Source organism: Dendrobates tinctorius, unplaced genomic scaffold (assembly GCF_039654945.1).
Source record: "Dendrobates tinctorius isolate UK_male_01 unplaced genomic scaffold, ASM3965494v1 ptg000063l, whole genome shotgun sequence".
Classification (NCBI taxonomy): domain Eukaryota; kingdom Metazoa; phylum Chordata; class Amphibia; order Anura; family Dendrobatidae; genus Dendrobates; species Dendrobates tinctorius.
This window is the reverse complement of record NW_027361731.1, coordinates 20815221-20843157: the sequence shown is the minus strand read 5'-3', so window position 1 is coordinate 20843157 and position 27937 is coordinate 20815221. Positions and strand designations below refer to the sequence as shown.

At 43.8% G+C, this 27937-nt stretch overlaps 1 protein-coding gene across 1 annotated transcript; it reads left to right on the top strand.

The window, feature by feature from the left end:
• Window positions 1-27937, top strand: LOC141094249 (uncharacterized). The gene is made up of 6 exons (XM_073580067.1): window positions 1-474; window positions 604-783; window positions 867-990; window positions 1077-1174; window positions 1349-1439; window positions 23105-27937. The coding sequence occupies exons 1-6, from the start codon at window positions 406-408 to the stop codon at window positions 24553-24555; spliced, it is 2013 nt and encodes a 670-aa protein (XP_073436168.1). The 5' UTR covers window positions 1-405; the 3' UTR covers window positions 24556-27937.

Genomic DNA, 27937 nt, shown 5'->3' with positions numbered 1-27937 from the left:
TAGGCACAGTCTCTGATCCTCAGAACGGACGGGGTCCTGAGATGCCATTTTTTTGGCGTGTTATCTGCAGCTTTCAGGTCACTTCTTGTAACTGTTTTGCAGCTTTAGAAACCTGAAGGGGTTAATAGAAGGTGAAAAACTGCAACTATGAACAGTGAGCTGTTTTCCATTTTTGTGTATTATGGTCCAACTTTTGCACTTTTCGGATTCATTACAGGACATGTCCACCTGAAAAGACACGGTGTGCACATGTCCTTACGCTATACCAACATCACTGCTCCTGTGTCTTGTTTTCCCATGGTATTTTGTATGATTCTTCATCAGCTGATCTTCCTTCCATTTAGGATCCTGGCAGATACAATCGGTATAATTATCTTCTAGAAAATTTACTTTAAACTTTAACGAATGGCTACGGACAAGATGGAGAAGATATTACACCTCACCCTAGAGATCCTCTTCCGGCTTACTGGAGAGGTGAGAGATTCTGATGATGTCACATTACATCATTCTTATCTATGGGAATAACAGATGGACAGAACTGGAGAGGTGAGGGCTCTGGAAATGTCTGTAGTGAGATTTATTAATGTGTCTCTCCATAACCAGGATTACACAGTAGTGAAGAAGACCTCTAGTGATCGCTGTCAGGACCCTGTGTCTGAGGGATGGGGAAGACCCCTGAGCCCTATCACGGGGCCTCCACCTCACCCCCTGATACATGAGGACATCAATCAACAGAAGATCCTAGAACTCACCTATAAGATGATTGAGCTGCTGACTGGAGAGGTGACACTGCTGGGAATGCTGGGACATTATACAGTAACACTATGAAGGGATTGGGGGGATGACTGTATCGTTGTATGTGTCAGGTTCCTATAAGGTGTCAGGATGTCGCCATCTATTTCTCCATGGAGGAGTGGGGGTATTTAGAAGTACACAAAGATCTGTACAGGGACGTCATGATGGAGGTTCCCCAGCCCCTCACATCACCAGGTAATAGACAGGACTAAATACACACGGCCTATAATTATCTGTATGTAAAGAATGAATTCAGTCCCTGTATGTGTTTCCTCATCCAGATCGATCCAGTAAGAGGACAACACCAGAGAGATGTCCCCGTCCTCTTCTTCCACAGGACTGTAAACAAGAAGATCCCAATGCTCCTCAGGATCATCAGGTAGATGGAGAGAAGGTGTAGACGGCTGTGAAGGTCTTGTGCTCAGTCTTGTTTTATCCACCAGTATTATATGTTTTATACTTGTGTAATGAGAGCGGTGGAGATGGCAGGATTAGAGCTGATCATAGATGGGACTTCTCCATCTGTCGGTGACTTTTACAATATTTGTTTCAGGGTGAAGATCTGACCCATATTAATACTACAGAGACATATGTGAGGGGTGATGAGCGGTGTAAAGAGGAGATTCCTACAGATGACTACCCAGGTGAGTAGTAACCACTAAATGCAGAGAAGTCACATATTCTGCTGTAATTACACACGTGGTCAAAATTGTTGGTACCCCTCGTTTAATTGCAGAAAAACACAGAATGGTCACAGAAATAGCTTGAATCTGACAAAAGTAATAAATAAAAAAATCTGTCAGGCTGCTGCAGTGCAGATGGGTGCAGGCTCCACTAGATGGTAATACAGTCATGGCCAAAAGTTTTGAGAATGACACAAATATTATATTTTCACATGATCTGCTGCCCTCAGGTTTTTATGTGTGTTTGTCACATGGTTTTTATCACATACAGAAATATAATTGCAATCATATTATGAGTAACAAAAGGTTATATTGACAGTTAGAATGAGTTAATGCAGCAAGTCAATATTTGCAGTGTTGACCCTTCTTCTTCAGGACCTCTGCAATTCTCCCTGACATGCTCTCAATCAACTTCGGGATCAAATCCTGACTGATAGCAGTCCATTCTTGCAAAATCAATGCTTTTATTTTGTCTGAATTTGAAGGTTTTTGTTTGTCCACCCGTCTCTTGATGATTGACCACAAGTTCTCAATGGGATTAAGATCTGGGGAGTTTCCAGGCCATGGTCCCAAAATCTCTATGTTCTGTTCCCTGAGCCATTTAGTTATCACCTTTGCTTTATGGCAAGGTGCTCCATCATGTTGAAAAAGGCATTGTTGATCGCCAAACTGCTCTTGGACGGTTGGGAGAAGTTGCTCTTGGAGGACATTCTGGTACCATTCTTTATTCATGGCTGTGTTTTTAGGCAAGACTGAGAGAGAGCCCATTCCCTTGGCTGAGAAGCAACCCCACACATGAATGGTTTCAGGATGCTTGACAGTTGGCATGAGACAAGACTGGTGGTAGCGCTCACCTGGTCTTCTCCGAATAAGCTTTCCAGATGTCCCAAACAATCGAAAAGGGGATTCATGAGAGAAAATGACTTTACCCCAGTCCCCAGCAGTCCACTCCCTGTACCTCTTGCAGAATATCAGTCTGTCCATGATGTTTTTTCTGGAGAGAAGTGGCTTCTTTGCTGCCCTCCTTGAAACCAGGCCTTGCTCCAAGAGTCTCCGCCTCACAGTGCATGCAGATGCACTCACACCTGCCTGCTGCCATTCCTGAGCAAGCTCTGCACTGCTGGTAGCCCGATCCCGCAGCTGAAACACTTTTAAGAGACGGTCCTGGCGCTTGCTGGTCTTTCTTGGGCACCCTGGAGCCTTTTTGGCAACAAGGGAACCTCTCTCCTTGAAGTTCTTGATGATGCGATAGATTGTTGACTGAGGTGCAATCTTTCTAGCTGCGATACTCTTCCCTGTTAGGCCATTTTTGTGCAGTGCAATGATGACTGCACGTGTTTCTTTAGAGATAACCATGGTTAACAGAAGAGAAACAATGATGCCAAGCACCAGCCTCCTTTTAAAGTGTCCAGTGGTGTCATTCTTACTTAATCATGACAGATTGATCTCCAGCCCTGTCCTCATCAACACCCACACCTGTGTTAATGGAGCAATCACTGAAACGATGTTAGCTGGTCCTTTTAAGGCAGGGCTGCAATGATGTTGAAATGTGTTTTGGGGGATAAAGTTCATTTTCTAGGCAAATATTGACTTTGCAAATAATTGCTGTTAAGCTGATCACTCTTTATAACATTCTGGAGTATATGCAAATTGCCATTAGAAAAAATGAAGCAGTAGACTTTGTAAAAAATAATATTTGTGTCATTCTCAAAACTTTTGGCCATGACTGTAGAGTGGAAGCAGAACTGCACCTACACAGAGCAGACTTGCAGTGCAGCACCCCGGTTACCACAGGTGGCAGCAGAGTAATCAAAACAGTCCCAGTTAAGGCCTCTTTCACACTTCAGTTTATTTTCATCAGTTACAATCTGCCAAAAAGGCAGACAAGCGGATCCGTTCTGAGCGGATGGCACAGGATCCGTTTTTAGACTGATCCTGAAAATGAGAAAATTTAAAGGAAACGCTGGAGAGAGAGAGAGAGAGAGATTTTTTTTTTTTTTTTTTTTTTGTCCGGCACCCAGACAGAATTTGGGGTTAATTCAGTGTCTGGAGGATCCGCCGGCAAAAAAAAACGTTACAAGCTCCGTTTGGAAATCTTTGAGGATGTTGACGGACACTAACATTGTGGCGGATCCTCAAAAAAACGGATGCAACGGACGGCAATCAGTCAGGATCCGCCAATAATGAAAGAGAATGGGGAAAAAAAGGATCCGCAAAGAAAAATGGCGGATCTGTTTTTTTTCAAAATTGGCGGAACTTGACTGATTGTCAAAAACGGAAGTGTGAAAGAGGCCTTAGCAACACACTATAACACAGTACCAAACGGAATGAGCAAACACAGGGTCAGAGGCAAGCCGAGAACGTCAGGAGCAGATAAGCCAAAAGGACAAAAAACAGAAGCACGTCCGGATATAAGCCAAGTCAAAGCCGAGAGGTCAATACACGAAAGGGGAACACGGAGTCAAAATGGGAATGATGGGGGAAACAGAGACACGGGTTCAGACAACACACACAGCAGGACAAATCAGAGTCGACTTACAGCAGCACTAGGCAAAAGACTATCAACTACACCGCCTGCAGTAAGCGGTGATAAATAGCCAACCTGAACCCAGACTGAGGCTGAGCAAGGTTAACCCTTGACATGACCGGACCTGGGAAAAGGGAAGGCAGGGCTCAAAACCCGGTCTGAATCATGACAAAATCTATGAACATGAACAAATGAAAGTCAGACATAGCTTTTCAGCCATGCTTCCACAGAGTTTTAAAAAAAAAAAATAATAAAAATCATGATATAGGCCTGGACAGAAATGATGGTACCCCTTAAAATGTGAGAAAATGGACATGTTAAATCGCGATGTGTCCACTACTTAGCATTACAGGTGTCTACAATCTTGGAATCAGTGAGTGGCCTGTATAGAGGCTACAGATACTCACTGTGCTGTTTGGTGACATGGTGTGTATCACACTCAATTTGGACAAGAGGAAGCGAAGGAAATATTTGTCTCAGGAGATTAGAAAAAAAATTATAGGGGGGAGGAGCTAGTCAGCTATGTGAGAGGCAGCAGAACTCAGGAGCTCCTGTTAATTTATCCTGTTGCAGTACTCCATCCTGAGCCTTGAGGGGTCTGGACAGCTTTTTCTATACCTCTGGAGCCCGCGGTGCCGGTGGACAGTGACCAGGAGGTGTACAGCTGAGAACTATGAGAAAATCATGGCCTGGAAGAGGAGTGGAGGAGGAAGCTCAAAATGGTGCCACACTGCTGTGTAGGCCGACAGCCGGGAGGCATGAAGAGGAGAGACGGCGAGAGACAGCTGCAAAGCTACAGAGGTAAGCGCGGTTCCCGGCCAGGGGCTCTTCCAAACAGCCCCAGCAAGCAAAGATTGGATCAGGGTGAGATGCAGCCCGAAATCTCCCCCCGGATGGAGGTGGATGGCCCCCAGAATGTGCAAGGGGCAGGGGGAACCATAGTGACACAGGCTGAGGAGCAGATGCAGGATCCTGCACACATGGTCACTTTATCACAGACTGCTAATCCTCCCACCCTCACTGTTGTCCTGAATGCTGTATCACAGGGCAATGCAGCACTGGCCCTACAAATGAGGAACTTTAAGGATGAGATGAGGAATATCAGGCAAGATATTAGATCATTAACTGATGGAACTACTGAGCTGGAAGAAAGACAAAACGATGTGGGAGATGTATTGTGGCCCGTGAGAACACGAGTGGAACAGTACGGCGGAATGATAGAGGCAATTAGAGCCAAACAAACAAGATGATTTGGAAAACTGGATGTACCGCAATAATATACGAATAGTGGGGGTCCCTGAGAAGGCAGAAGGAAATAAAGCCGTGGAATATTTTGAGACTTGGATTCGGCAGTCAGTTGGGAATAATGTTTCGTCCCTATTGTTTGCAATAGAAAGAGCCCATAGGGTCCCCACCAAACCCCAGGTCCCAGGGGCGCAACTGCGCACTGTCTTGATTCGAATCCTTCACTATAGGGACAGAGGTGCCATCCTGAGAGAGGCCAGGGACAAGACGGATCTAATAGATGGCCAACAGATCTCTTTGTACCCGGACTTTTCCATTGAGGTCCAGAATAAGAGTTGGCAATTCCAAGATGTTAAACACCGGCTGCGCTCCTTAAAAGTGCCTTATTCGATGCTATACCCAGCTAAGCTACGAGTGGTAGCCATGGACTCTACCCGCGCTGGATTGGCTGGACAAAAATGAGAAAAGAATACGTCAGTTGGCAACCTAAGTTTATTTATCTTCTGCTCATGGACTACTGTGTGTTAGTTGAACTCTGCTGAATGTCTTTTTTGCATTTTTCATGATATCCCCCTCTGGATTGACTGTTGGTGGAGAGTAGATGGAGCTCCCCTTTTACACTGCTGGATATTTTTGGCCTGCTCTGGTGGTGCGCTCGGGCTCTGGAAATTTTTTTTTTTTTTTTTCTCTTCCATTCCGTCCATCAATATTCGAAAATACCCAGATGATCTGTAACGAAGACTCCTGTAATATATGGAGCAAATAGGGAAGGCTGTTATGATGAGTCACCGAAGGAGGAATAAACAAAATACCAGCTAAGTCCAGAAAAACCAGAGAGGTTGGCAGCTATTGGATCGCAGACCCCTGAACCTATCCACAACAACTAGCAGTAGCCGTGGGGGGTTCCTACGGTGCCCTAGACCCCTCGATCACAGCCGGAGAACTATATAGCCTAAAGACAGAAAGGGGAAAAACTAAACTGCCCCAGAGCAGACCCCAAAGCAATAGGCAGCCCCCAACATATAATGACGGTGAAGCAAGATGAAAACACTAACACAGATAGAAAGATAGGTTGAGCAAATGATGGGGCCCAAGCTAACTACATAGGACAGGATAGGAAAGCTGCTGTCTGCCATCCGCAAAAACCCTATCAAAATGAGCCAACCGACTGATAGGAAAAACAGGCCCTGAAGTCGCTAGGCTTCAAAAGACTATATCAGCACCCAGGTATATTCTGAAGACAGAGCAAAATATCAACAGATCAGAGACAAAAATGGAACTCCGCTCACCCCCGGCCGGGGATGGCAGAACTCCCAAAAAACAAGGCAAAACAACAACAAAACTGAAGAGTACAAAGCAGAGCAGAAAAACTTAGCTTTGAGATGCAGGAATCAGACTGGTCTCCAATAATCCAGCAGGAAAATCAGCCAGGAAGAAGGGCGTCGGTAGCCTTATATCCAGTCCTCAATTCCAGCCACCCAGTCATCATCTATCTGCCCAGGTGTTTGGTAATCAGTCTCACTACCTTCCTTCACTAGAGGAGGGAGTTCATCAGACCTCAATGGTGAAGGGAAAAATGAACTCACAACAGAAGGCGGTATAGAGAGGGTTTGCTTATCATTGCTTCTGGTTGGTGGCAGTGGTGAGCTGCTAACAACGCCACTTTTTTCTGGAGAGCTGGACTTGCGGTGAGCCAAGAAAGGGACTCCCCGCCTCTAGTATTATGTTTGGACTGAGACTTGGGTTTGTTGGGGGGGAGGGGTGAGTTAGGTATTGTTACTATTTTCTCTCAATTGTCTCTTGGTGTGTGGGGCTATTGCAGCTAGATGTTTGCATGAAATGTTTCCTCATGATGCTCCGCTGCTTATGTCTTTCTTGAATAGCTATCACGGCCCGAACTCTTAAAATACTGATGTGGAACGGCCGTGGCCTGAATGAATCAACTAAACGTAAAGCAATACTTGATTATGTAAAGACTTCCCAGACTGAAGTGATATGCCTGCAGGAAACACGCATAACCAAAGATAGACTTCTCTCTATACGTCCCCGATGGGTTGGGCAATGCTTTCATTCTACTTTCTCCACTTATTCTAGAGGTGTGAGTGTGCTGTTCCGGAAGAATACCACATTTCTGGAATCTGATTCTAAAATTGATGTGGTCTGTTTATATGCTTGAGAGGCAGGCTGAATGAGATTGAATGCTTGATTGTGGCTCTCTACGTCCCTCCTCTGTATTCTGGAATAGTGCTGCAGGAGAGTCTCTGCTGTGTAGAGAGACATCCAGGGGTCCCGATGGTGATACTGGGAGACTTTAACATAATTCATTAGATAAATCACAGGGGTTGGGGTGAACACTGGGGGGGTCGGACACCCTTTGGGAGACTGCTAGCTGAAGTGGTGCTGACGGATATACAGTCATATGATAAAATTTGGGCACCCCTATTAATGTTAACCTTTTTTCTTTATAACAATTTTGGTTTTTGCAACAGCTATTTCAGTCTCATATATTTAATAACTGATGGACTCAGTTATATTTCTGGATTCAAATGAGGTTTATTGTACTAACAGAAAATGTGCAATCTGCATTTAAACAAAATTTGACCGGTGCAAAAGTATGGGCACATCAACATAAAAGTGACATTAATATTTCGTAGATCCTCCTTTTGCAAAAATAACAGCCTCTAGTCGCTTCCTGTAGCTATTAATGAGTTCCTCGATGAAGGTATTTGTGACCATTCTTGTTTACAAAACAATTCCAGTTCAGTTAAGTTTGATGGTTGCCGAGCATGGACAGCCCGCTTCAAATCATCCTACAGATGTTCAATGATATTCAGGTCTGGGGACTGGGATGGCCATTCCAGAACATTGTAATTGTTCCTCTGCATGAATGCCTGAGTAGATTTGGAGCGGTGTTTTGGATCATTGTCTTGCTGAAATATCCATCCCCTGCGTAACGTCAACTTCGTCACTGATTCTTGCACATTATTGTCAAGAATCTGCTGATACTGAGTTGAATCCATGCGACCCTCAACTTTAACAAGATTCCCGGTGTCAGCATTGGCCACACAGCCCCAAAGCATGATGGAACCTCCACCAAATTTTACTGTGGGTAGCAAGTGTTTTTCTTGGAATGCTGTGTTTTTTAGCCTCCATGCATAACGCCTTTTTGTATGACCAAACAACTCAATCTTTGTTTCATCAGTCCACAGGACCTTCTTCCAAAATGTAACTGGCTTGTCCAAATGTGCTTTTGCATACCTCAGGCGACTCTGTTTGTGCCGTGCTTGCAAAAACGGCTTCTTTCGCATAACTCTCCCATACAGCGTTTCCTTGTGCAAAGTGCGCTGTATTGTTGACCGATGCACAGTGACACCATCTGCAGCAAGATGATGCTGCAGGTCTTTGGAGGTGGTCTGTGGATTGTCCTTGACTGTTCTCACCATTCTTCTTCTCTGCCTTTCTGATATTTTTCTTGGCCTGCCACTTCTGGGCTTAACAAGAACTGTACCTGTGTTCTTCCATTTCCTTACTATGTTCCTCACAGTGGAAACTGACAGGTTAAATCTCTGAGACAACTTTTTGTATCCATCCCCTGAAAAGCTATGTTGAATAATTTTTGTTTTCAGATCATTTGAGAGTTGTTTTGAGGAGCCCATGATGCCACTCTTCATAGGAGAATCAAATAGGAGAACTACTTGCAAGTGGCCACCTTAAATACCTTTTCTCATGATTTGATACACCTGGCTATGAAGTTCAAAGCTCAATGAGGTTACAAAACCAATTTAGTGCTTCAGGAAGTCAGTAAAAAGTAGTTGGGAGTGTTCAAATCAAGAAAATGATAAGGGTTCCCATACTTTTGCACCGGTAAAATTTTGTTTAAATGCAGATTGCACATTTTCTGTTACAATAAACCTCATTTGAATCCAGAAATATCCATCAGTTATTAGATATATGAAACTGAAATACCTGTTGCAAAAACCAAAATTGTTATAAAGAAAAAAGGTTAACATTAATAGGGGTGCCCAAACTTTAACATATGACTGACTGTATGGTGGCGAGACAATCCACAAAAGAGATTATACTCTTCCCTGTCCCTTTCCCATGGCTCTCTGTCTAGGATTGATATGGTACTGGGTAACCACAGGCAGTCCGGCTGACCAGGGGAGTAGAATACTTGCCCAGAGCTCTGTCAGACCACTCTCCCTGTTTTGGCGACCTTTGACTGGGAGAGGGGAACGTACACCATGGTCGTTTAATGCATTCTGGATACCTATCATTCTGGCGGATGCCAGGATTCCTGATCTACTTAGAGTTTTTTGCTGTTAATGAAGGCACAGCCCCAAGAGAAATAGTATAGGACACGTCTAAAGCCTATCTAAGGGGTCTGTTGATCACGGAAGTGAGCAGAGTTAAGACTAAAGGCCCTGTCACACTAAGCGAGATCGCTAGCGATTATCGCTTAAGCGTCACCGATTTTGTGACGCAGCAGCGATATTGCTAGCAATATCGCTATGTGTGATACTTACCTCCGACCGACTCCCCCGCTGGCTATCGCTGATCGCGCGAGAACGTCCTGCTGGCGCCGACGAGCGATGCGTGGACGCGGGCGGGAGGACGTCTTCATCGCCGCGTCTGACAGGTAACGACCGCCGACCGCTGGTGAGATCTGCCTGTTTGGCAGCTCACTAGCGACCATTTAGCGATGCACCAGTGATCCTGACCGGGTCGTATCGTTGTCTGGATCGCTGGTGCATTGCTAAATGTAACGGTACCCTAAGTCTAGAGCATATGTTGATCTCTTGCAGAAAGAGGTTCTCTCTGCGGAAATGCAATATTTGGAAACTCCATCAGATGCACATTTTAGTGCATTAAAGGATTCGGAAAAACAATTAGCTCAATACGGGCTTTCAAAGGCTACAAATAAGCGTTATTTTCAGCGTCAGGCTTACTATGGGGAAGGAGAGGGAACAGGACATTTGCTGGCTACCTTGCTCAGGACCCAATCTGGCTCCACGATGGTGACCGAGATAAAAAATAAAAATGGGGAACTGGTGAGGTCTTCTGTGGGAATTTTAACAGCTTTTAGAGAGTTCTTTGGGACACTGTATGATTCTCGGGTGGGTTTTTCTGATATACTTAACAATTTTCTGGGGAGTGCTAGATTACCTACCTTGTCGGAATTGGATGCTGCCATGTTGGAGGCTCCAATTAGTATGGTGGAGGCTCTAGACTTTATGGCAGGAAACAAGGCATCGGGAACTGATGGGCTACCTATGGAGGTATATAAACAGTACTCGGATATAATACTTCCACAGGTGCTGAAGGTATTCGAAGCAGCTGGGGAGGATGGTCACCTGCCCCGGTCCTTGAATGAAGCAATCATAGTAGTGATACCCAAGGGTGATAAAGATCCTTGTCTTTCAGAGTCGTACCGACCTATCTCTATTTTAAATTTCGATGTTAAGATTCTAGGAAAAATCCTGGCGATACGGCTACCTAAAGTAATAACCAGCCTTATTCATCCAGACCAAACTGGCTTTATGCCAGAAAAACGACTGCGATTAATATTCGTTGGTTATATTTAAATCTACAGATGCCATCAAACGGAAAGGAACCTAGAGCTGTTGCGTCCTTGGACGCTGCCAAGGCATTTGACAGTGTCGAATGGTCATATCTGTGGGCTATATTAGCTAAGATGGGTTTTCGTGGAAATTTTGCCTGAGTACATCTATTATACTCGAGACCGGAGGCCAGGATCAGAGTTAATGGGGAGATCTCGGATAAATTTAACATATATAGAGGCACTAGACAGAGATGCCCCCTATCTCCCTTATTATTTGCTCTAGCTTTCGAGCCCTTGGTGGTGGTAATTCGTGTGGCACCTGAAATTACGGGATTTGAATATGTGACTCTGCATGAAAAGATAGCGTTATAAGCTGATGACATGCTCCTATTCCTTGGAAACTGGCCGTCATCCCTGAAAGTAGCAATGGAGGTCTTCAACTCCTTTGCAAGGATTTCTGGCCTATTTATTAACTGGGAGAAGTCCTCGATCATGCCGGTGGGATGGGCCCCGAGAATCCCTCGGGACTAACTAGACGCTTAAATGTAGTCACAGAATTTAAATACTTGGGAATTCATATCCGGCATAATGTACAAGATTTTGAACGCCTAAATCTTACCCCATTGTTTGCTAAATTTCATCAAAAAGTAAAGGACTGGTGCAGGTTACCATTGAGCATGGTGGGCAGAGTAAACCTAACGAAAATGGTCCTCCTGCTACAAGCTTTGTATATTCTTCATAATGTGCCCGTCTGGATTCCTAGCCAAATTTTTTACCAATTAAATAGAGTATTCAGAGCTTATTTGGACAGGAGTGGTCCTAGAATTCGGTTGGAAGTACTACGTAGATATAAAGAGAAGGGGGGTTTAGCAGTTCATAATCCATTTCTTTACTATCTCTTGGCACAATTGCAGCATTTCAGAGGATGGGGAAGAGGACTCAACTCTACGAAGTTCCTCGGGGAATATGCTAGCATGTGTAGTAGGAAATGACATGCTGATACAGTCGTTGGATTCGGGGCGGTTTCGTCAGGGCCTGGCTCTCAATATTCCGACAATGAACTGGTGTGGAATACGGCCAAGAAACTACTTGGTATACATGGGGTTACGAGACATGCCCTAATCTGGAGAAACTCGACTTGTGCAGCGCTCAATAAATTAGAGGGCTTTGAGCTGTGGGAGAGGAAAGGCCTTAACTTAATATTGCAACTTTATTCGGACGGGGAACTTCGATCTTTTGAAGATCTCAAACCTTTTCCATTCCTAATGCAAGATTTTTTTCAATGTTTGCAGCTAAGGCATGCCTGTGAAACACAACATCACTTCACCCCGCTTAATAAATGTGATAGAACCCCTTTGTTGGATAGAATAGTGATGAGAGGGGGATCAAGAGGTAATGTATCCATGATATATGCAGAGATGTCCGAAAAGAGTGGCAAATCTGGAAGCTTTGAAGTCTAAATGGCAGGCTAATGTGGGAGACTTCACAGACGATGATTAGGAAGATATATTGCAAGAAGTCATGAAAGTGTCGGTTAGTGAGGCACAGAGAGTTTCACATCTTTTTTGCTTCACCTGGTATATCGAACCGCTGTACGCTTGTTAAGATAGGGTTATGCTAGAGAGGCTAATTTTTGGAAATGTGGTATGCCTAATGCAGACTTGATTCACCTAACCTGGATCTGTCCCTGGCTATGTTGATTTTGGGGAGATGTGGTTGATTTACTTATTAATGTTTATCAATGTCCTATGGTTTTGGACCCTAAAATGGCCCTTTTGGGTCAGGTGGCGAACTTGCCACTTTCGGAGGGGCACCAGTTGGCAATTTCACGTATACTATATCAAGCTCGCAAGAGGGTGGTGGCTCATTGGAGGGGATCCTCTGTACCTACAATCATGGAGGTCACTAATGCAGTCAATAATACTATTGTTATGGAAAAGTATGTATATCAAAAGTGACGGACAATTAAGAAGTGGGAAGATATGTGGGCGCCCTGGTTGGATACTCCTGAGTTGGCACCTTCTTCTTTAACATGGTTGAGAGTGCTTAGGAGGATGTAATAAGATCCTTAGATCAACATTACACTTTGGTGAATGCTACTGCAGAGGTGGCTCTTGAGGATATGCTAACAGCCCGGGATTTGGAACTGACATTACAGGCGTTAAGGACCGTTTAGAAATTTGATCATCTGCAATGGAGAATTGTGGCCGTGAGGAGGCTAAATACACTAGGGGAGAGAGAGAGGCTTTTGTTGGGTGGGGGGTGGGACTATGGGGAACTCTATGGGTTTCTAGATTGTTTATGTAATATGCTGTTCAGGAATTATCCTGTGTTTGATGTGTCTTCTAGATTTTGAGAATGTTCAATAAAAATTTACCTGATCAAAAAAAAAAAGAAAATTATAGACAAACATGGTAAAGGTTATAATATAAGACCATTTCCAAACAGCTTGATGTTCCTGTGATTACAGTTGCACATATTATTCAGAAATTTAAGATCCATGACACTGTAGCCAACCTCCCTGGACGTGGCTGCAGGAGGAAAATTGATGACAAATCAAAGAGATGCATAATATGAATGGTAAAAAATGAGCCCAGAAAAACTACTAAAGAGTATAGGTGAACTTCAATCTCAAGGGACATCAGTGTCAGATCGCACCATCCGCCGTTGTATGAACCAAAGTAGACTTCATGGGAGATGAACAAGGAGGACACCATTGTTCAAAAAAAATAATAAAAAAGCCAGACTGGAATTTGCCAAACTACATGTTGACAAGCCACAAAGCTTCTGGGAGAATGTCCTATGGACAGATGAGACAAATATGGAACTTTTTGGCAAGGCACATCAGCTCTATGTTCACAGACAGAAAAATGAAGCATATCAAGAAAACAACACTATCCCCAATGTGAAACATGGAGGAGGCTCTGTTATGTTCTGGGGCTGTTTTGCTGCATCTAGCACAGGGTGTCTTCAATCTGTGCAGGGTACAATGAAATCTCAAGACTATCAAGAGATTCAAAAGAGAAATGTGCTGCCCAGGGTCAGAAAGCTTGGTCTCAGTCGCTGGTCATGGATCTTGCAACAGGATATTGACCCAAAACACACAGCTAAAAAACCCCAAGAATGGCTAAGAGGAATACTTTGGATTATTCTGAAGTGGCCTCATATGAGACCTGACCTAATTCCTATTGAGCATCTTTAGAAAGAGCTGAAATATGCCATCTGAAAAAGCAACCTTCAAACACGAGACAACTGGAGCAGTTTGTTTCTGAGAAGTGGGCCAAAATACCTTTCAAGAGGTGCAGAATGTTCATTGGCAGTTACAGGAATCGTTTGATTGCAGTGATTGCCTCAAAGGTTGTGCAACAAAAGATTAAGTTAAGGGACCATCATTTCTGTCCAGGACTATTTGATGAGTTTTATTTATTTTTTTTAAATTCTGTGGAAGCATGGTTGAAAAGCAATGTCTGACTCTCATTTGTTCATTTTCATAGATTTACTTTTGTTAGATTCAAGTTATTTCTGTGACCATTGTGGGTTTTTCTTTCATTAAACGAGGGGTGCTAACAATTTTGACCAAGTGTGTATATGTTGAATTTCTACCGGCTGTACTGGTCCTGGAAGGACAGTCAAGTGAGAAGCCAAACCATTTTGAGGTCAACAAGAAATATGTAGGCAGATCAGGAAAGGATTGAGAAGTAGGATCCGGTAATAATCTATTTTAAACCGGGTAACAAATTCAGTTTCCCACAAACTTTTTATGTTTGCAGATGATATACTACTTCTCATCAACACCACACACATCTTTGCAAGCCCTACTTCAATCCCTTAGTACACCATGAATCCCTATATCCCATATCCCTTCCTACTACTATTGTTTCACAGCTCCAATATGACTTTCCATTTCAATGGGCTACTAACCACCTGGATTACTTGCAAGTGTAATTGACAGCCAATCTAGACTCCCATTTTGCAGCCAATTATCCTCAAATGCTCCACAAACTTCGCTTGCTAGTCCAGTCATGGGAGAAGTTACATCTCTCCTGGCTCGCGTGCACTTAAAATGACTATACTTATGAAATTACTCAACTTATTTCGAGTTTTGCCAGTTCCTGTTCCTTTGCACTACCTCAAAATAGCCCAATAATTAGTTAACACTTTTGTCTGGAGGGTTGGCCTTCCCAGGGTTAATAGAGCTACCCTCTATCGTCATTGTTTCAAAGGAGGCCTGGGAGTTCCCAATCTTTCTAAATGTTATCAAGCGCTCAATTAGGTAGCCTTATACCATGCCTATTCAGAACCTCCCCTGTGGCTTTCTCTAGTGGCTCCTGAATGTCACACGGGTACCCTCGATGCATTATTATGGATCCTCCCAGCTCAACATAGGCAAGTCTCGAATCCTATTATAACACACTCTCTTAAGATTTGGGACTCACTGAAATATTCCTCACAGCTAATCTCGCCATTCTTGCCCCTCGCCCCCCTTTGGGGTAATCTTCAGTTTTCCCCAGGTATGGAGTCCCTTAGGAACTTCCATTTATGGGTCACTGCAGGGATAACTGGAGTCCACCATCTCTTTAACGTTAAAAGGATAATCCCATTCTCAGTCCTGGGAGAAAAATATAATTCACCTTCTCCCGGAGAGGTGTTTCGTTATTTGCAACTTGAAAACTTGGTCACTTCATCATTAATGAAAAAAACTTTACTCCTCCTTATACCTTTGCTCCCTTTGAACAAAGATGCCATCAAAATCCACACGCATCGGGGATTATATCACTTCTCTACTCGCATATCAACTCCTCCTCACATAGGCTCTGTTTAAACTACATTTCTCACTGGGAGTCCACTTTTTCTGATTCAGAGTGGTCCCAAGTTTGGTCCTCCTCTACTGGAGGAATATTAGATGCCCCAATGCTGGAAACCAATTATAAGGTGATGACCAGGTGGTACCTTACCCCAGCCAGAGTGGCTAAGGCAGTTGCTAACTACTCCAGTTGCTTTAGAGGGTGTAAAGGGGTACGTCTGCCCAACGATCGGATCTGACGTTTCGTGACAGGACTGACGGTGACCTGATTGATAACACTGCTGAAGTATTCACACGGTTAGTGGGTAACTCGAAGGATTACTCGACAGGCCGGGGTGACTCAGACTCTGGGGGTGACTGTGGCTCTGAGAGAGAAAGAGAGCACAGAATAGAAGGGCTAGAGAAGGAAGTCTCTGAGATCAGAGGTCACCTGTCAACGTGGCAAAACGTGAACTAGATGCTTAGGGAAGAGATGGACGAACTCAGAGGAGTAGTAAAAGGTATTCTGTGGGAGAAGAGCTTGGATGAAGACTTACAGCAGCCGAGCACGAGTGATAACGAGACGGAACTGCCAGTGTCCATCTTGGCAAAGGGTCGTGAGGAGGTAAAGTCTCAGGAAGTTTGTGAGCTAAGAACTGAAGAAGACAGTCACCCGGTTGGGTCAACTGTAGTGAGGGAAGTGTCCGTGATAAAGCCAGAGCCTCCAGTCCAGGAAGAGAGCAAGACCATGACCTTCAAGTCTGTGATTGCTGTACCAGAAGACATGCAAGAAGCCTGTGCTGAGGAAGGTGTGCATGAGGCTTTCAAAGAGGCGATCAAAGTGTGTAAGTTGCACTGGGCACCTGAGACTCGGCAGTTGGTGATAATATCAGCCAGAGAAGATCCATCAAACCGAGTAGCTGTCCTGAAAGAAATGCATCTGCAATGTCTTCACGCCAAAGAGCTGGTTAGGCGGAGTAATATGAAATCTGCTCGACGCCTAGAGTTAGCAAGGGAGGCTATGGATCGGCTGGGTTTGCAGAAAGATGTGATTCCAGTACCCAAAGGTCTGATTGGAAGACTCGGGAAGGTAATGCAAGACCTTGTGAATATTTCCGGTGTGGTGAGGGTGAGGATCCTGTTGTGAGTTCATTTTCCCCTTCACCGTTGATGTCTGATGAACTCCCTCTGCTGGTGAAGAGAGGTAGTGAAATTGATTGGGTTGAGAAGAACCTGTCATCTGAACAGGTGGCGCCTGATTGGACACCCGGAATCACTGAGTGGCTATAAGTCAGCCGACGCCCTACAGGGGTGCTGGTGATCCTTTCTGCTCTGAGTTCTTGCAACCAGTTAGTCCTGTCTACTGAAATCTAAGTTTTTGCTCTCTTATTTTTCCATGAGATTTTGTCTGTTTGCTTCATGTTTTGTGTTCAGCCTGCCTTTGTTGGGACGGGCTGAGCTCCATTTTTGTCTCTGATCAGTTTATCTCTTTGCTCTGTTTTCAGAATATACCTGAGTGCTGATATAGTGATTTTGAAGTCTAGCGGCTTCAGGGCCTTTTTCCCTATCAGACGGTTGGGACATTTTTGGTAGGGTTTTTTGCGGATTGCAGCCAGCATCTTTTCTGTCCTTTCCTATTTAGTTAGTTGGGTCCCATCGTTTGCTCAACCTGTCTTTCTGTCTGTGTTTGTGTTTTCATCTGCTTTTCACCGACAATACATGTTGGGGGCTGTCTATTGCTTGGGGTCTGCTCTGGGGCAGTTTAGATTTCCCCTTTCTTTAGGCTTATTTAGTTCTCCGGCTGTGAACGAGGGGTCTAGGGCACCGTAGGAACCCCCCACGGCTACTGTTAGTTGTGGTGAATAGGATCAGGGGTCTGCAATCCGATAGCTACCAACCTCTCCGGTTTTCTGGACTTAGCTTGTATTTTTGTTTTTTCCTCCTTCGGTGACTCATTCATAACAGGATCCCTCCTGATGATGACCAGGTATCCAGTGGAGAGGGTAGGATTCCCATCGTGGTGGTTGGCTCCGTGGAAAGCCTGAGAGACTTTCGGATGCTCTTGGAGTATTGAGTGGGGTACCTGCAAGAGACTGAGCAGTTGAGGCAGGACCGTCGGCGAATCAATAAAGAGGTATGGAACACCAAGTGGCGGCCACCTTCGACCCAAGATGTAAGGACCCGAAGGGTTCCTCCAGTAAGTGACATGGCAAATGGCCGAAGAATGTCAGCAAGTGGTAGTTCGACTGGCAGGACGAAGCTGAGAGATCGTAGTTCCTGTGAGACGCTGAATGAGTCAGACTCAGGCCAGATAGTAAGCTTAACTAAGACTTATGACCATACCAACCGGGGGAAGCTGGTCGGAGAATGGAACAGACAAGGAGAGGCATGTGATGACAAAACAGTGTCTGATGATGCAGACAGACCGCGACTGGAGGGTCAAAGACAACGACCGGTATTCTGACCGCTGGGGGCGGGGGAGGCCTAACGTAGAGATGAGGTCGTATGACGGACGGAGACGGTTCTCTCGACCTGTGGGGCAAGGTGTAATGAGTGCCCGGTCTTGAGATCCTGGTGTAATGTTGTGTATTCAACCCCACAAGTTTGAACAGAGGGGGAGGTATGTGGTGTATTGACCACTGTGTCTGCTACGGGGCGGTGTATGGATGTCCTAGGAGAGAGGATGAATGGCAGAATCCTAAATGACCGTTGTGTATCTCAAGGTAGGTGGCCTTGAGATGGAGACTTATGTGTGTGTTCATCAGCAGTGATACTGCTGAGGTGCTGTCTCAATGTGTCAGGGAGAAGTCTCCAGGCAACTGGGGAGATGGGCAGGCCCAGTTACCTACAAACCCACCCAGGGGTGTGTTTAAGAGCGCTATTGTAAAGTGTGTATGAGTGGTTAAAGGACCTGCGATGAGGTCATAGCCATGTGACCCGGTGGGCGTAGCTACGGACCATATAAGGTGGCCAGGGTAGGTCACATGAGGTGAATGCAGGGACCTGGTTGGTCCATTTTGGAAGGTCCCATCTGAGAGAGATGGGGCTGCCTTCTGACAGCAAGTGAACGCTGTGTAATGGCTGCACGTGCCTGGTAATTCCTTGGAGGGAATGGACGTCTGCGACATGGAGAAGGAACCATGAGTGAACCCTGACGGGTGAGATAACTGAGGCTGAAGAGCCTGTGTATGCATGACCTGTGTGACCACAGGGATTACAGATCTGAACTCTGTCATGGACGCTATGCTGATATTATGAAGTTTGTTACTGCTGTTGGTTTATGATGCCTAATAAACCGCATGGACTATGATTGTTTTATGGAAAATCTGTGCCGGATCTGGTTTTGTGGCTGCTAAGCGAGTATCCCCTACTTGAATGACAGCGCTACCTTACACCCCCAACCATCAGCCCACTTGCCATCGCATCAGGGCAAGTGAGAAGAGCGAGATTAAGTGCCAGATTTGGCGCATCCTATGGATGAGACTTTTCTGGGGTGGCTGAGAGCTGTTTTTAGTCTAGAATGAGGCCAATATACATGGCGCCTTCCCAGGCTATTAATATCAGCCCTCAGCTGTCTGCCTAACCTTTGCTGGTTATTAATTATAAGGCGACCCAAAGTCATTTTTTTGGGTGGGTCTCCCATTATAATAACCAATAAAGGCTAAGTATACAACTGAGAGCTGATATTAATAGTCTGGAAAGCTCCATGGGTATTACCCCCTTCCCAGGCTATAAACCTCAGCCCACAGCCATCTGCTTTACCTCTGCTGGTTATGATAATTAAGCCCATGCAATTTTTTTTTTTCATATAAATAATCATTTAAATACATGTACAGTAAGCTGCACACACTGTACTAATTATGTGTGACTGATCTCTTTTTATCTATTCTATGTATATATACTGTTGGTAATCTATCTATTCTATTTGTTCTATTCTGTCGCGTCAGTGATTCTACTGTACATAGAAGATGAATTGCTGGCTTTTCATCATTATATGTGTGTGTATTTGACAGGCCTAAATGCATCTGCACTAATACAGGGTGCAGCGGACCCAAGTAAAATGGCAGCTGCACAGGTACATAAATACCAAATGAAACAGCCAGCCTACAATCAGGGTTTGGCCGTGTGGTACACCAGTGCAGAAGAAATAATCCGCATGTGGATTATTTCTTCTGCACTGGTGTACCACACGGCCAATCCCTGATTGTAGGCTGGCTGTTTCATTTGGTATTTATGCACCTGTGCAGCTGCCATTTTACTTGGGTCCGCTGCACCCTGTATTAGTGCAGATGCATTTAGGCCTGTCTGGTTTGTATCTGAATTTTTTGGAGGATTTTTTCCTCTTTTTGAGGTTTTCATGTTAGAGTAGGACTGGCAAGTGTATGGAACTTTGACGCAGTTTGCCAACTTCCATATTGTCACGGTCACGTGTGTCTGGACGCCGTGAGTACCGCAAGGCAAACCCATAAGACACCCGTGACCCTGGATACAGCGCATACAGTGAGGCGAATTTAAAAAATAAAACGTGCAGCTGGATACGCCTCCTCCAACTGGCTAATTTAGATATTACACGTTATACATACAGTAGTCTGGAAACCCCGCCTCCAATAAGGCGAATTTAAATAATAAAGGGGTAACCTGGGTAACATTAACAATAGTGGGCCCTGCAATAGGTAATAGGGAAGTGGAGACCTCCTGAACTCCCCTGAGCCAGTGTCCCTGCACTCCTAACGTTCCCTATGCCGGTTCCGCACCGGGCGACGCACAGGAACCTAAAAACCCTAGCTCGCCCTGAACCTAAACCCTCACTAGGGAATTGGTCGGTGCGGAAACTAATCCCACCACTGCCCTAAACACACGAGGGAAAATGACAATACAGGGGAAACACCACTCAGCTTTGCTCTGTTGCGTACGCTCCTAGCAACAGAGCACACCACCTGTGTGCATCTTCACCACCCGGATCCATCACCATAACTGGATCCTTCACCATAGTGCAGCCTTGGAGCAGAGTCCACCACCAGTTGCAGCTGTCCAGTAAGAGTCCCAAAGATGAGTTCAGCTCCTGCCCAAAAAGTCAAGCATGCTTGAGTCCAGCTCTCAGCAACCAAGTCCCGCATGCTGAGTGCAACTCTCTCCATAGTCGTCACTCCACCAAGCCATGCAAGCACTTCCTGCCGACACCATAAACTGTGACTCCACGCCATGCCAGCCCTTCTTGCAGACCACCTAGTTGCCACTCGTCCCCTCTGGCTGGGCTGCGCAGGACTCATGTTCAGCTCCTTCCTTCACCCAGGCTTCCTTGTGAATGACTAACACACAATATCACCAACAGTGATTGAACACACCTGGCTCCCTTTTATAGAGCCTAACACCTGATTTGTAATTAAGTGCACATTAAACCAAAGAAACTAAAGTGCACTACCGCTCACCACCACCGGGGCAACTTAGAATGAACGACACCACGTGTAATAATTCTAATGGCCACCGGGGGCAATCACATCACTTTGGCACCTAGCCAAAGGAAAAAAAGTTCACTTATCCATTTAAACTGCCAGATCCAAGCTGGATCATGACACGTATTAAGGCCTTAATATCAACCAATACCTTACATATATTGATATGTTTTTTGTGCACTTTTTTTTTTCTTTCAGGGTGCAGTTGGGCCCAAATGGTTCTGCAAACTTGTGGCCTCTGTTCTCACGGGATGCATTCTAGTTGGCACTGGGCAGCCCCCCTATATGGTGTTACTAAGAGGTTGTGAACCAGAAGCCCTGCATTCCCTGTGTGAACACTGCCACATGCGGATTATTTCTTCTGCACTGGTGTACCACACGGCCAATCCCTGATTGTAGGCTGGCTGTTTCATTTGGTATTTATGCACCTGTGCAGCTGCCATTTTACTTGGTTCCGTTGCACCCTGTATTAGTGCAGATGCATTTAGGCCTGTCTGGTTTGTATCTGAATTTTTTTGGAGGATTTTTTTCCTCTTTTTGAGGTTTTCATATGTGTGTGTATTGAAGTATGTTTCCTTGGAAAATATGTGTAATTGACAGAGTAATTTTCTGTCAAAGTTCATGCTATTCCATTGCAATACAATTTTAAAAATTACTTGCATTTGGATGTTAGTCAGATGCTAGGTGTGAAAAATAGGATTGTACTTACATGAAAATTGCATGGCATGTTCATGACCTTAGTCCTACTGTTCTGGACCGAAATCAGAACTTTTTTTCACTGTTACGTGTACAAGCTCTTAATAACTAATCCCCAGAAGCCATTGTCCCCTGTAAGCAAACAAAAACAAGACAACAATAACTCACACCTGTCCAAAGTTGAAAGAATCGAGTTATCAACGCCGTAATCCATCTGTGTGACATTTGCTCATAATAATATTCTTTATATAGCGCCAACAGATTCCGCCATGCTTTACAATTCAACAGTTCATATACAACAGTCATAACAAAGTTAACGCTAATACAATAATATATGCAAAGATATTGACGACCCTGCCCGTAAGAGCTTACAGTCTACAATGTGGTGGGAATGACCCAAAGTACAGGGGATAATTTATGATGATTATCCACCCCCAATTCCTCAAGATGGTTGGACCAAGGTTGGATGAGCTAGTCACCAGCCAATATTTGTAGTGTTTTTGGGGGTGATTTAGTTTGGAGGGTTATAAGGCAACTGCTCTTGCTGAAGAGCAGGGGAAAATGAGTCCCTGCAACGAGAGCGGGCCCATGAACGGTGCTGACCTCAGTGAGATCATCGCACTTCACCTTGAAAAAGGGTGCAATGAGTCATTCTACCCCGCTTTTCAACGTGAGTGGTTGCCGGTTATGCTGATAAGCAAATGTCGCACAGATGGATTACAGCGTGGGACACTTTGGATTCTTTCAACTTTGGACAGGTGAGGGATATTGCTGTTTTTTTCATTTTTGAAATTAGAAATGTCGTATAGTTTTCCTGATTCTCTATTTCACTTACCCCATGTCCAGGGCATTGCAGTAGCTTAGGTATCCATGGTTATGACCACTAGCAACTGACAGTCACTATATGAGTGGTAGTAACCATGGATATCTAAGCTAATGCAACGCTCTGCACATAGGGTGAGCAACATAGCGAGTCAGAAGAACTATAGTACATGTTTCCTAATATTGTTACACCCACTACATATTGGGATAGTTGATCAGAGATGGGAATACCCCTTTAAGACTCTTACATGTTTTTATAGTGTATAATTTTATCTGTTGCTATAGATAGTAATGTAATAATAAAGCTTATTTTTAGTCCTCCCTTTATTGCTTCAAACTTTTCTGTGTTTGTGTATTATGTTTGTCGATTATACTTTAGAGGTTCAGTACCATGCGATTTGTGAACAGGTGGCTCACCACTGTCTTAGGTCATAGTTTCATTATACTTTGAGTTGTATAGAATTATGTATATAGAAATTATATAAAATATAAGGCATTGATAAAGAAAAATAATAAAATCCGTTTTATTCTTGGCAGGTGACTGTGGTGTCAAACCAGATACCTATGAAAAGCATGCCATTATTCCAGCTATACCTCCAGCCCTTCAGAGCAAAAATCATTCATCGGAGCCTTTTCAATCAGTCACCTATTTGGATTCATCACAGACTGTTAAGCAAAATGAAAGCCGCAAAAGCGATGTTGAGCATCAACTAATTCCCACAGAGAAGAAACCATTTTCCTGTTCAGAATGTGGGAAATATTTTAAACGTAAATCTCTATTGCTTAGACATGAGAGAATTCACACAGGAGAAAAGCCATTTTCATGTTCACAATGTGGGAAATGTTTTAACCGTAAGTCAAATTTGGTTACACATTACAGAAGTCACACAGGGGAGATGCCATATTCATGTCCAGAATGTTCGAAATGTTTTATCCAGAAACCAGATCTTCTTAAACATCAACAAATTCACACAGGAGAGAAGCCATATTCATGTCCAGAATGTGGGAAATGTTTCAAACAGAAAGCACATTTCCTTAGGCATCAGCAAGTTCACACAGGAGAGAAGCCATATCCATGTCCAGAATGTGAGAAGTGTTTTTTCCAGAAACCAGATCATCTTAAACATCAAAGAATTCACACAGGAGAGAAGCCATATCCATGTCCAGAATGTGGGAAACGTTTCAAACAGAAAGCACATTTCCTTAGGCATCAGCAAATTCACACAGGAGAGAAGCCATATCCATGTCCAGAATGTGGGAAGTGTTTTTTCCAGAAACCAGATCTTCTTAGACATCAACGAATTCACACAGGAGAGAAGCCGTATTCATGTCCAGAATGTGGGAAATGTTTCAACCAGAAATCACATTTGCTTATGCATCAGCAAATTCACACGGGGGAGAAGCCATATTCATGTCCAGAATGTGGGAAACGTTTCAAACAGAAAGCACATTTGCTTATGCATCAGCAAATTCACACAGGAGAGAAGCCATATCCATGTCCAGAATGTGGGAAGTGTTTTATGCAGAGATCAGATCTTCTTAAACATCAAAGAATCCACACAGGAGAGAAGCCATATCCATGTCCAGAATGTGGGAAATGTTTTATGCAGAGATCAGATCTTCTTAAACATCAAAGAATCCACACAGGAGAGAAGCCATATTCATGTCCAGAATGTGGGAAATGTTTTATGCAGAGATCAGATCTTCTTAAACATCAAAGAATCCACACAGGAGAGAAGCCATATCCATGTCCAGAATGTGGGAAGTGTTTTTTCCAGAAACCAGATCTTCTTAGACATCAACGAATTCACACAGGAGAGAAGCCGTATTCATGTCCAGAATGTGGGAAATGTTTCAACCAGAAATCACATTTGCTTATGCATCAGCAAATTCACACGGGGGAGAAGCCATATTCATGTGCAGAATGTGGGAAAAGTTATAGTTTGAGATCAAAGCTTGTTGCACATCAGAGAACTCATACAGGGTAGAAACCATTTTTTATGATCAGAATGTAGGAAATGTTATTCTTGGGAATCATATCTTCATCATCTAAAAAACTCATGTAGAGTGTGAAGGAAATAAATAACAAGGGAAATCAATCAGGCAGTAGAGTTACATTTAGTTGACAAAAGGGTGAAACTGGATATACCAGTATTGTAAGCACAAAGGTGTCAATCCTGACACATTAGCTCCTGGATTCTCATCTTAGAGAGGGAGATAGGAAATATTCCTTCTAGTACAGATCATTTGCTATTGTCTGTGTAGGAAGAGACAAGTATTTGAAAGGGCACAACTTGGCTCATCCATCCAGTCATAGATCGAATTGTTTAACTAATTCCCGACTTGCGCTGTGTATATATGAGACGCCGCAGCAGCTGTGTTACCTCAAACCATCATATAGATATGGCGCTGTGATCAGCTCGATCAGTGATCTGTCATTATACAGTTGATGTCCCATCCAGGAACAATGTAAAAGAGTTTAAAAAAAAAAAAAAGTTAAATTGTAAAAATATTTTTTTAAATCGCAAAATAAAGAACAAAAAAAGAAAAAAATATTATTCCAATAAATACATTTATTTATGTTTTAAAATAAAATAAACAGTACACAAATTTGAAATCGCCCCTTCTGGAACGACCAGACCTATAAAACTGTCCCCTTCAGTGAACAACGTAAAAACAAACAAAATTAACAAGGCAAAAAAGTATGTTTTATCATCACGTTGATGAACAAAAAGTGGAAAACTATGCGGTGGAAAAAAAAGCAACCTACATCAAAAACAAAACGTCATACGGGTCGATCAGCAGAAAAATAAAAAAGCTATTGCTCTCATAATAAAGCGATTCATTTTTTGAATAAAATTCACTGCTCAAAAAAAATAAAGGGAACCCTGGACACTCTTACTGAGCAGACACATGGATGTTAGTGACCATCCTATCATATCTAACTGTTGTTTATGCCATTTGCACAACAGCAGGAGAAATTGAATCACGATCAGTGTTGATTTCACAGAAGTGTGACTGACTTGGAGTTAATTTTTGTTGTTTAAGGGTTCCCTTTATTTTTTTTAGCAGTATAGTTTTAATTGTGTAAAAGCACTAAAACATAAAAAAATATAAATGAGGTATCGCTGTAATAGTACTGATCCGAAGAATAAAACTGCCTTATCCGTTTTACTACTTGCAGAACAGCATAAAAAAAAAAAAATAGGAGTAACTTTTTTTCATTGTGCCTCCCAAAAATCGAAATAGAAAGTGATCAAAAAATGTAATGTGTCCGAAAATTATACCAGTAAGGCTATGTGCACACGTAATGGAACTCTTGCGGAAATTACCGCGAGAATTCTGGAATTCCATTCCGCGGGAAAATCGCATTTTAAATTCCCACGATTTTCCCGTGGAAAAACTAGCATTTTGCAAGCGTAATTAGCTTGCAGAATGCTAGCGTTTTCCAAGTGATCTGTAGCATCGCTTGGAGAACTGATTGACAGGTTGGTCACACTCGTCAAACACAGAGGCGGGAAGGCTGCGCGGGACGCCGGAAGGTGAGAATAACAATATTTTTTTATTTTAAATTCTATTTTTTACAGGGATATGGTACCCAAAGCCCGGAGGACAGTCTCCTCTCCTCCGGACCGTGGGTACCATCCGCAATTGTTCTGCTTACTTTCCGCATGTTGTGCACAGCCACATGCGGGAAGTAAGCGGAACAATACATTCCTATGGGTGCGGGATCGCCGCGATACCGCAAAATTAATGAGCATGCTGCGTTTTTTACCGCAAAGCGATTCCGCCGCGGTAAAAACCGCAGCACTAGCACAGCATTGCGGAATCCCATAGGAATGCATGGGATGCTTATTTTTCGCGGCGAAATCGCGCGGTTAAAACCGCCGCGGAAACGCGGAAAAAAACGCCACGTGTAAACTCAGCCTTAATGTCAACTCGGCCTGCAAAAAACAAGCCCTCACATGACTCTGCCAGCACAACTATGGAAAAATTATATCTCTCAAATTATGGCGATGCAGTTTTTGCAATAAAAAGCGTCTCTCAGTGTGTGACAGCAGCCAAACCTAACAAAATGTATAATTCTGGTGTGACGACACAGCATTTTACCTTCATTATCCACACGTCTATTTTCTGGAAGTGTAACGAATGGAAGCAGAGGCACAGGTGATGAAGTTCACATTCGTTTTTTATTTCTTGAGTGGGACCTCGGTCCGGGGGGCTCCGAAGGGGGCGTAACTAGTGAGCCCCAGGTATCTGTAGTAAGATCCCTCGAACAGGACCAGAGTGGAATGCCTGGTACTACCTCCAGATATACCCCGGACAAGTGGCAGCTGTCCCAGCAGGACAAACGGGTCAACAGATATTACAGATATGGTGGAGCTGACCGGCGGACACCGGGTATATGAGAAGCTGGCTCTGACGAGGACAGTCAGGTTCCCGCTAGATGGAAGGAAGCTAGCTACAGCAACTTGAGCGTTGTCCATGAGTTCGGATGGCGAGTGGCGGAACGGGATGGCACTTGAGTGTTTAGGTACAGATGTTGTAATGATACTATGAAAATGCTCATAATCAAAGTACCCTTGTAGAAAAGTTCCATAGCTGTGCAGACACAAGCTGTGGGTTTCTGACCCCCCCCCACCTTCCCCCCCCTGTCACGGCTGCAAGCTCTCTCTCCCTCTGCCTGCTGTATAATACAAAACCCCTCCCTCAGAAAAGTGTTAATTAGCAGAAACCAGTCCTTTGAAACGCGCTTTCCTTTGTGTGTGTGTGGATTATTAAAGATGGAATAACTCGGTCCCATTCAGTGACAGAGATATAAAAATTACATATTTAGAACCTGCAATGTTCAAGCTACACGCCAGCGCCTTCTACTAAGGTCTGGCACCAGCAGAATCCGAGAAATGGATTTCTCCTGAACAGAGTCGAATAACCACTCCATGTTTAGATTTAAGAGAAGCTAATTCCAAAACAGGATTGGTGATGGGTCTGCCGTTGTTCTGCCAGGTTTTCCGCCTGAGTTATAGAATTAATAAGGTTTTAGCCAGTGTTCAACCCTCTGAGAAAAGAGGAGGGCTGTCATGACTTAGCCCCTTCAGTGATGTCATGACCAGGGGGTATAATATAGTGTAAGCTCATAATGCAGTGGTCTTTGCCCTGAAAACCTGATACATCACAGAGCCTCTATGCATCGCCCATCCCCTGACCACATGGTCTGCCTGAAATGACTTAAGCAAATGTAACTGTTTTCTCCTTTTAATCCCTGTTATTTTGTAATCATCTGTACATATTTCTATTCTCATATTGTAATATCTTTTTATACCTTTTGTAAACACTGCCTACCTTTTTGGAGTAAAATATATAAAATTA

Bases quoted from the DNA above. Each gene is read 5' to 3' on its own strand.
- LOC141094249 (XM_073580067.1), top strand. From the start codon at position 406: ATGGCTACGGACAAGATGGAGAAGATATTACACCTCACCCTAGAGATC. The intron at 784-866 runs GTGACACTGCTG...TGTATGTGTCAG, and splicing joins TTGAGCTGCTGACTGGAGAG to GTTCCTATAAGGTGTCAGGA. The intron at 1,440-23,104 runs GTGAGTAGTAAC...TATTCTTGGCAG, and splicing joins TCCTACAGATGACTACCCAG to GTGACTGTGGTGTCAAACCA.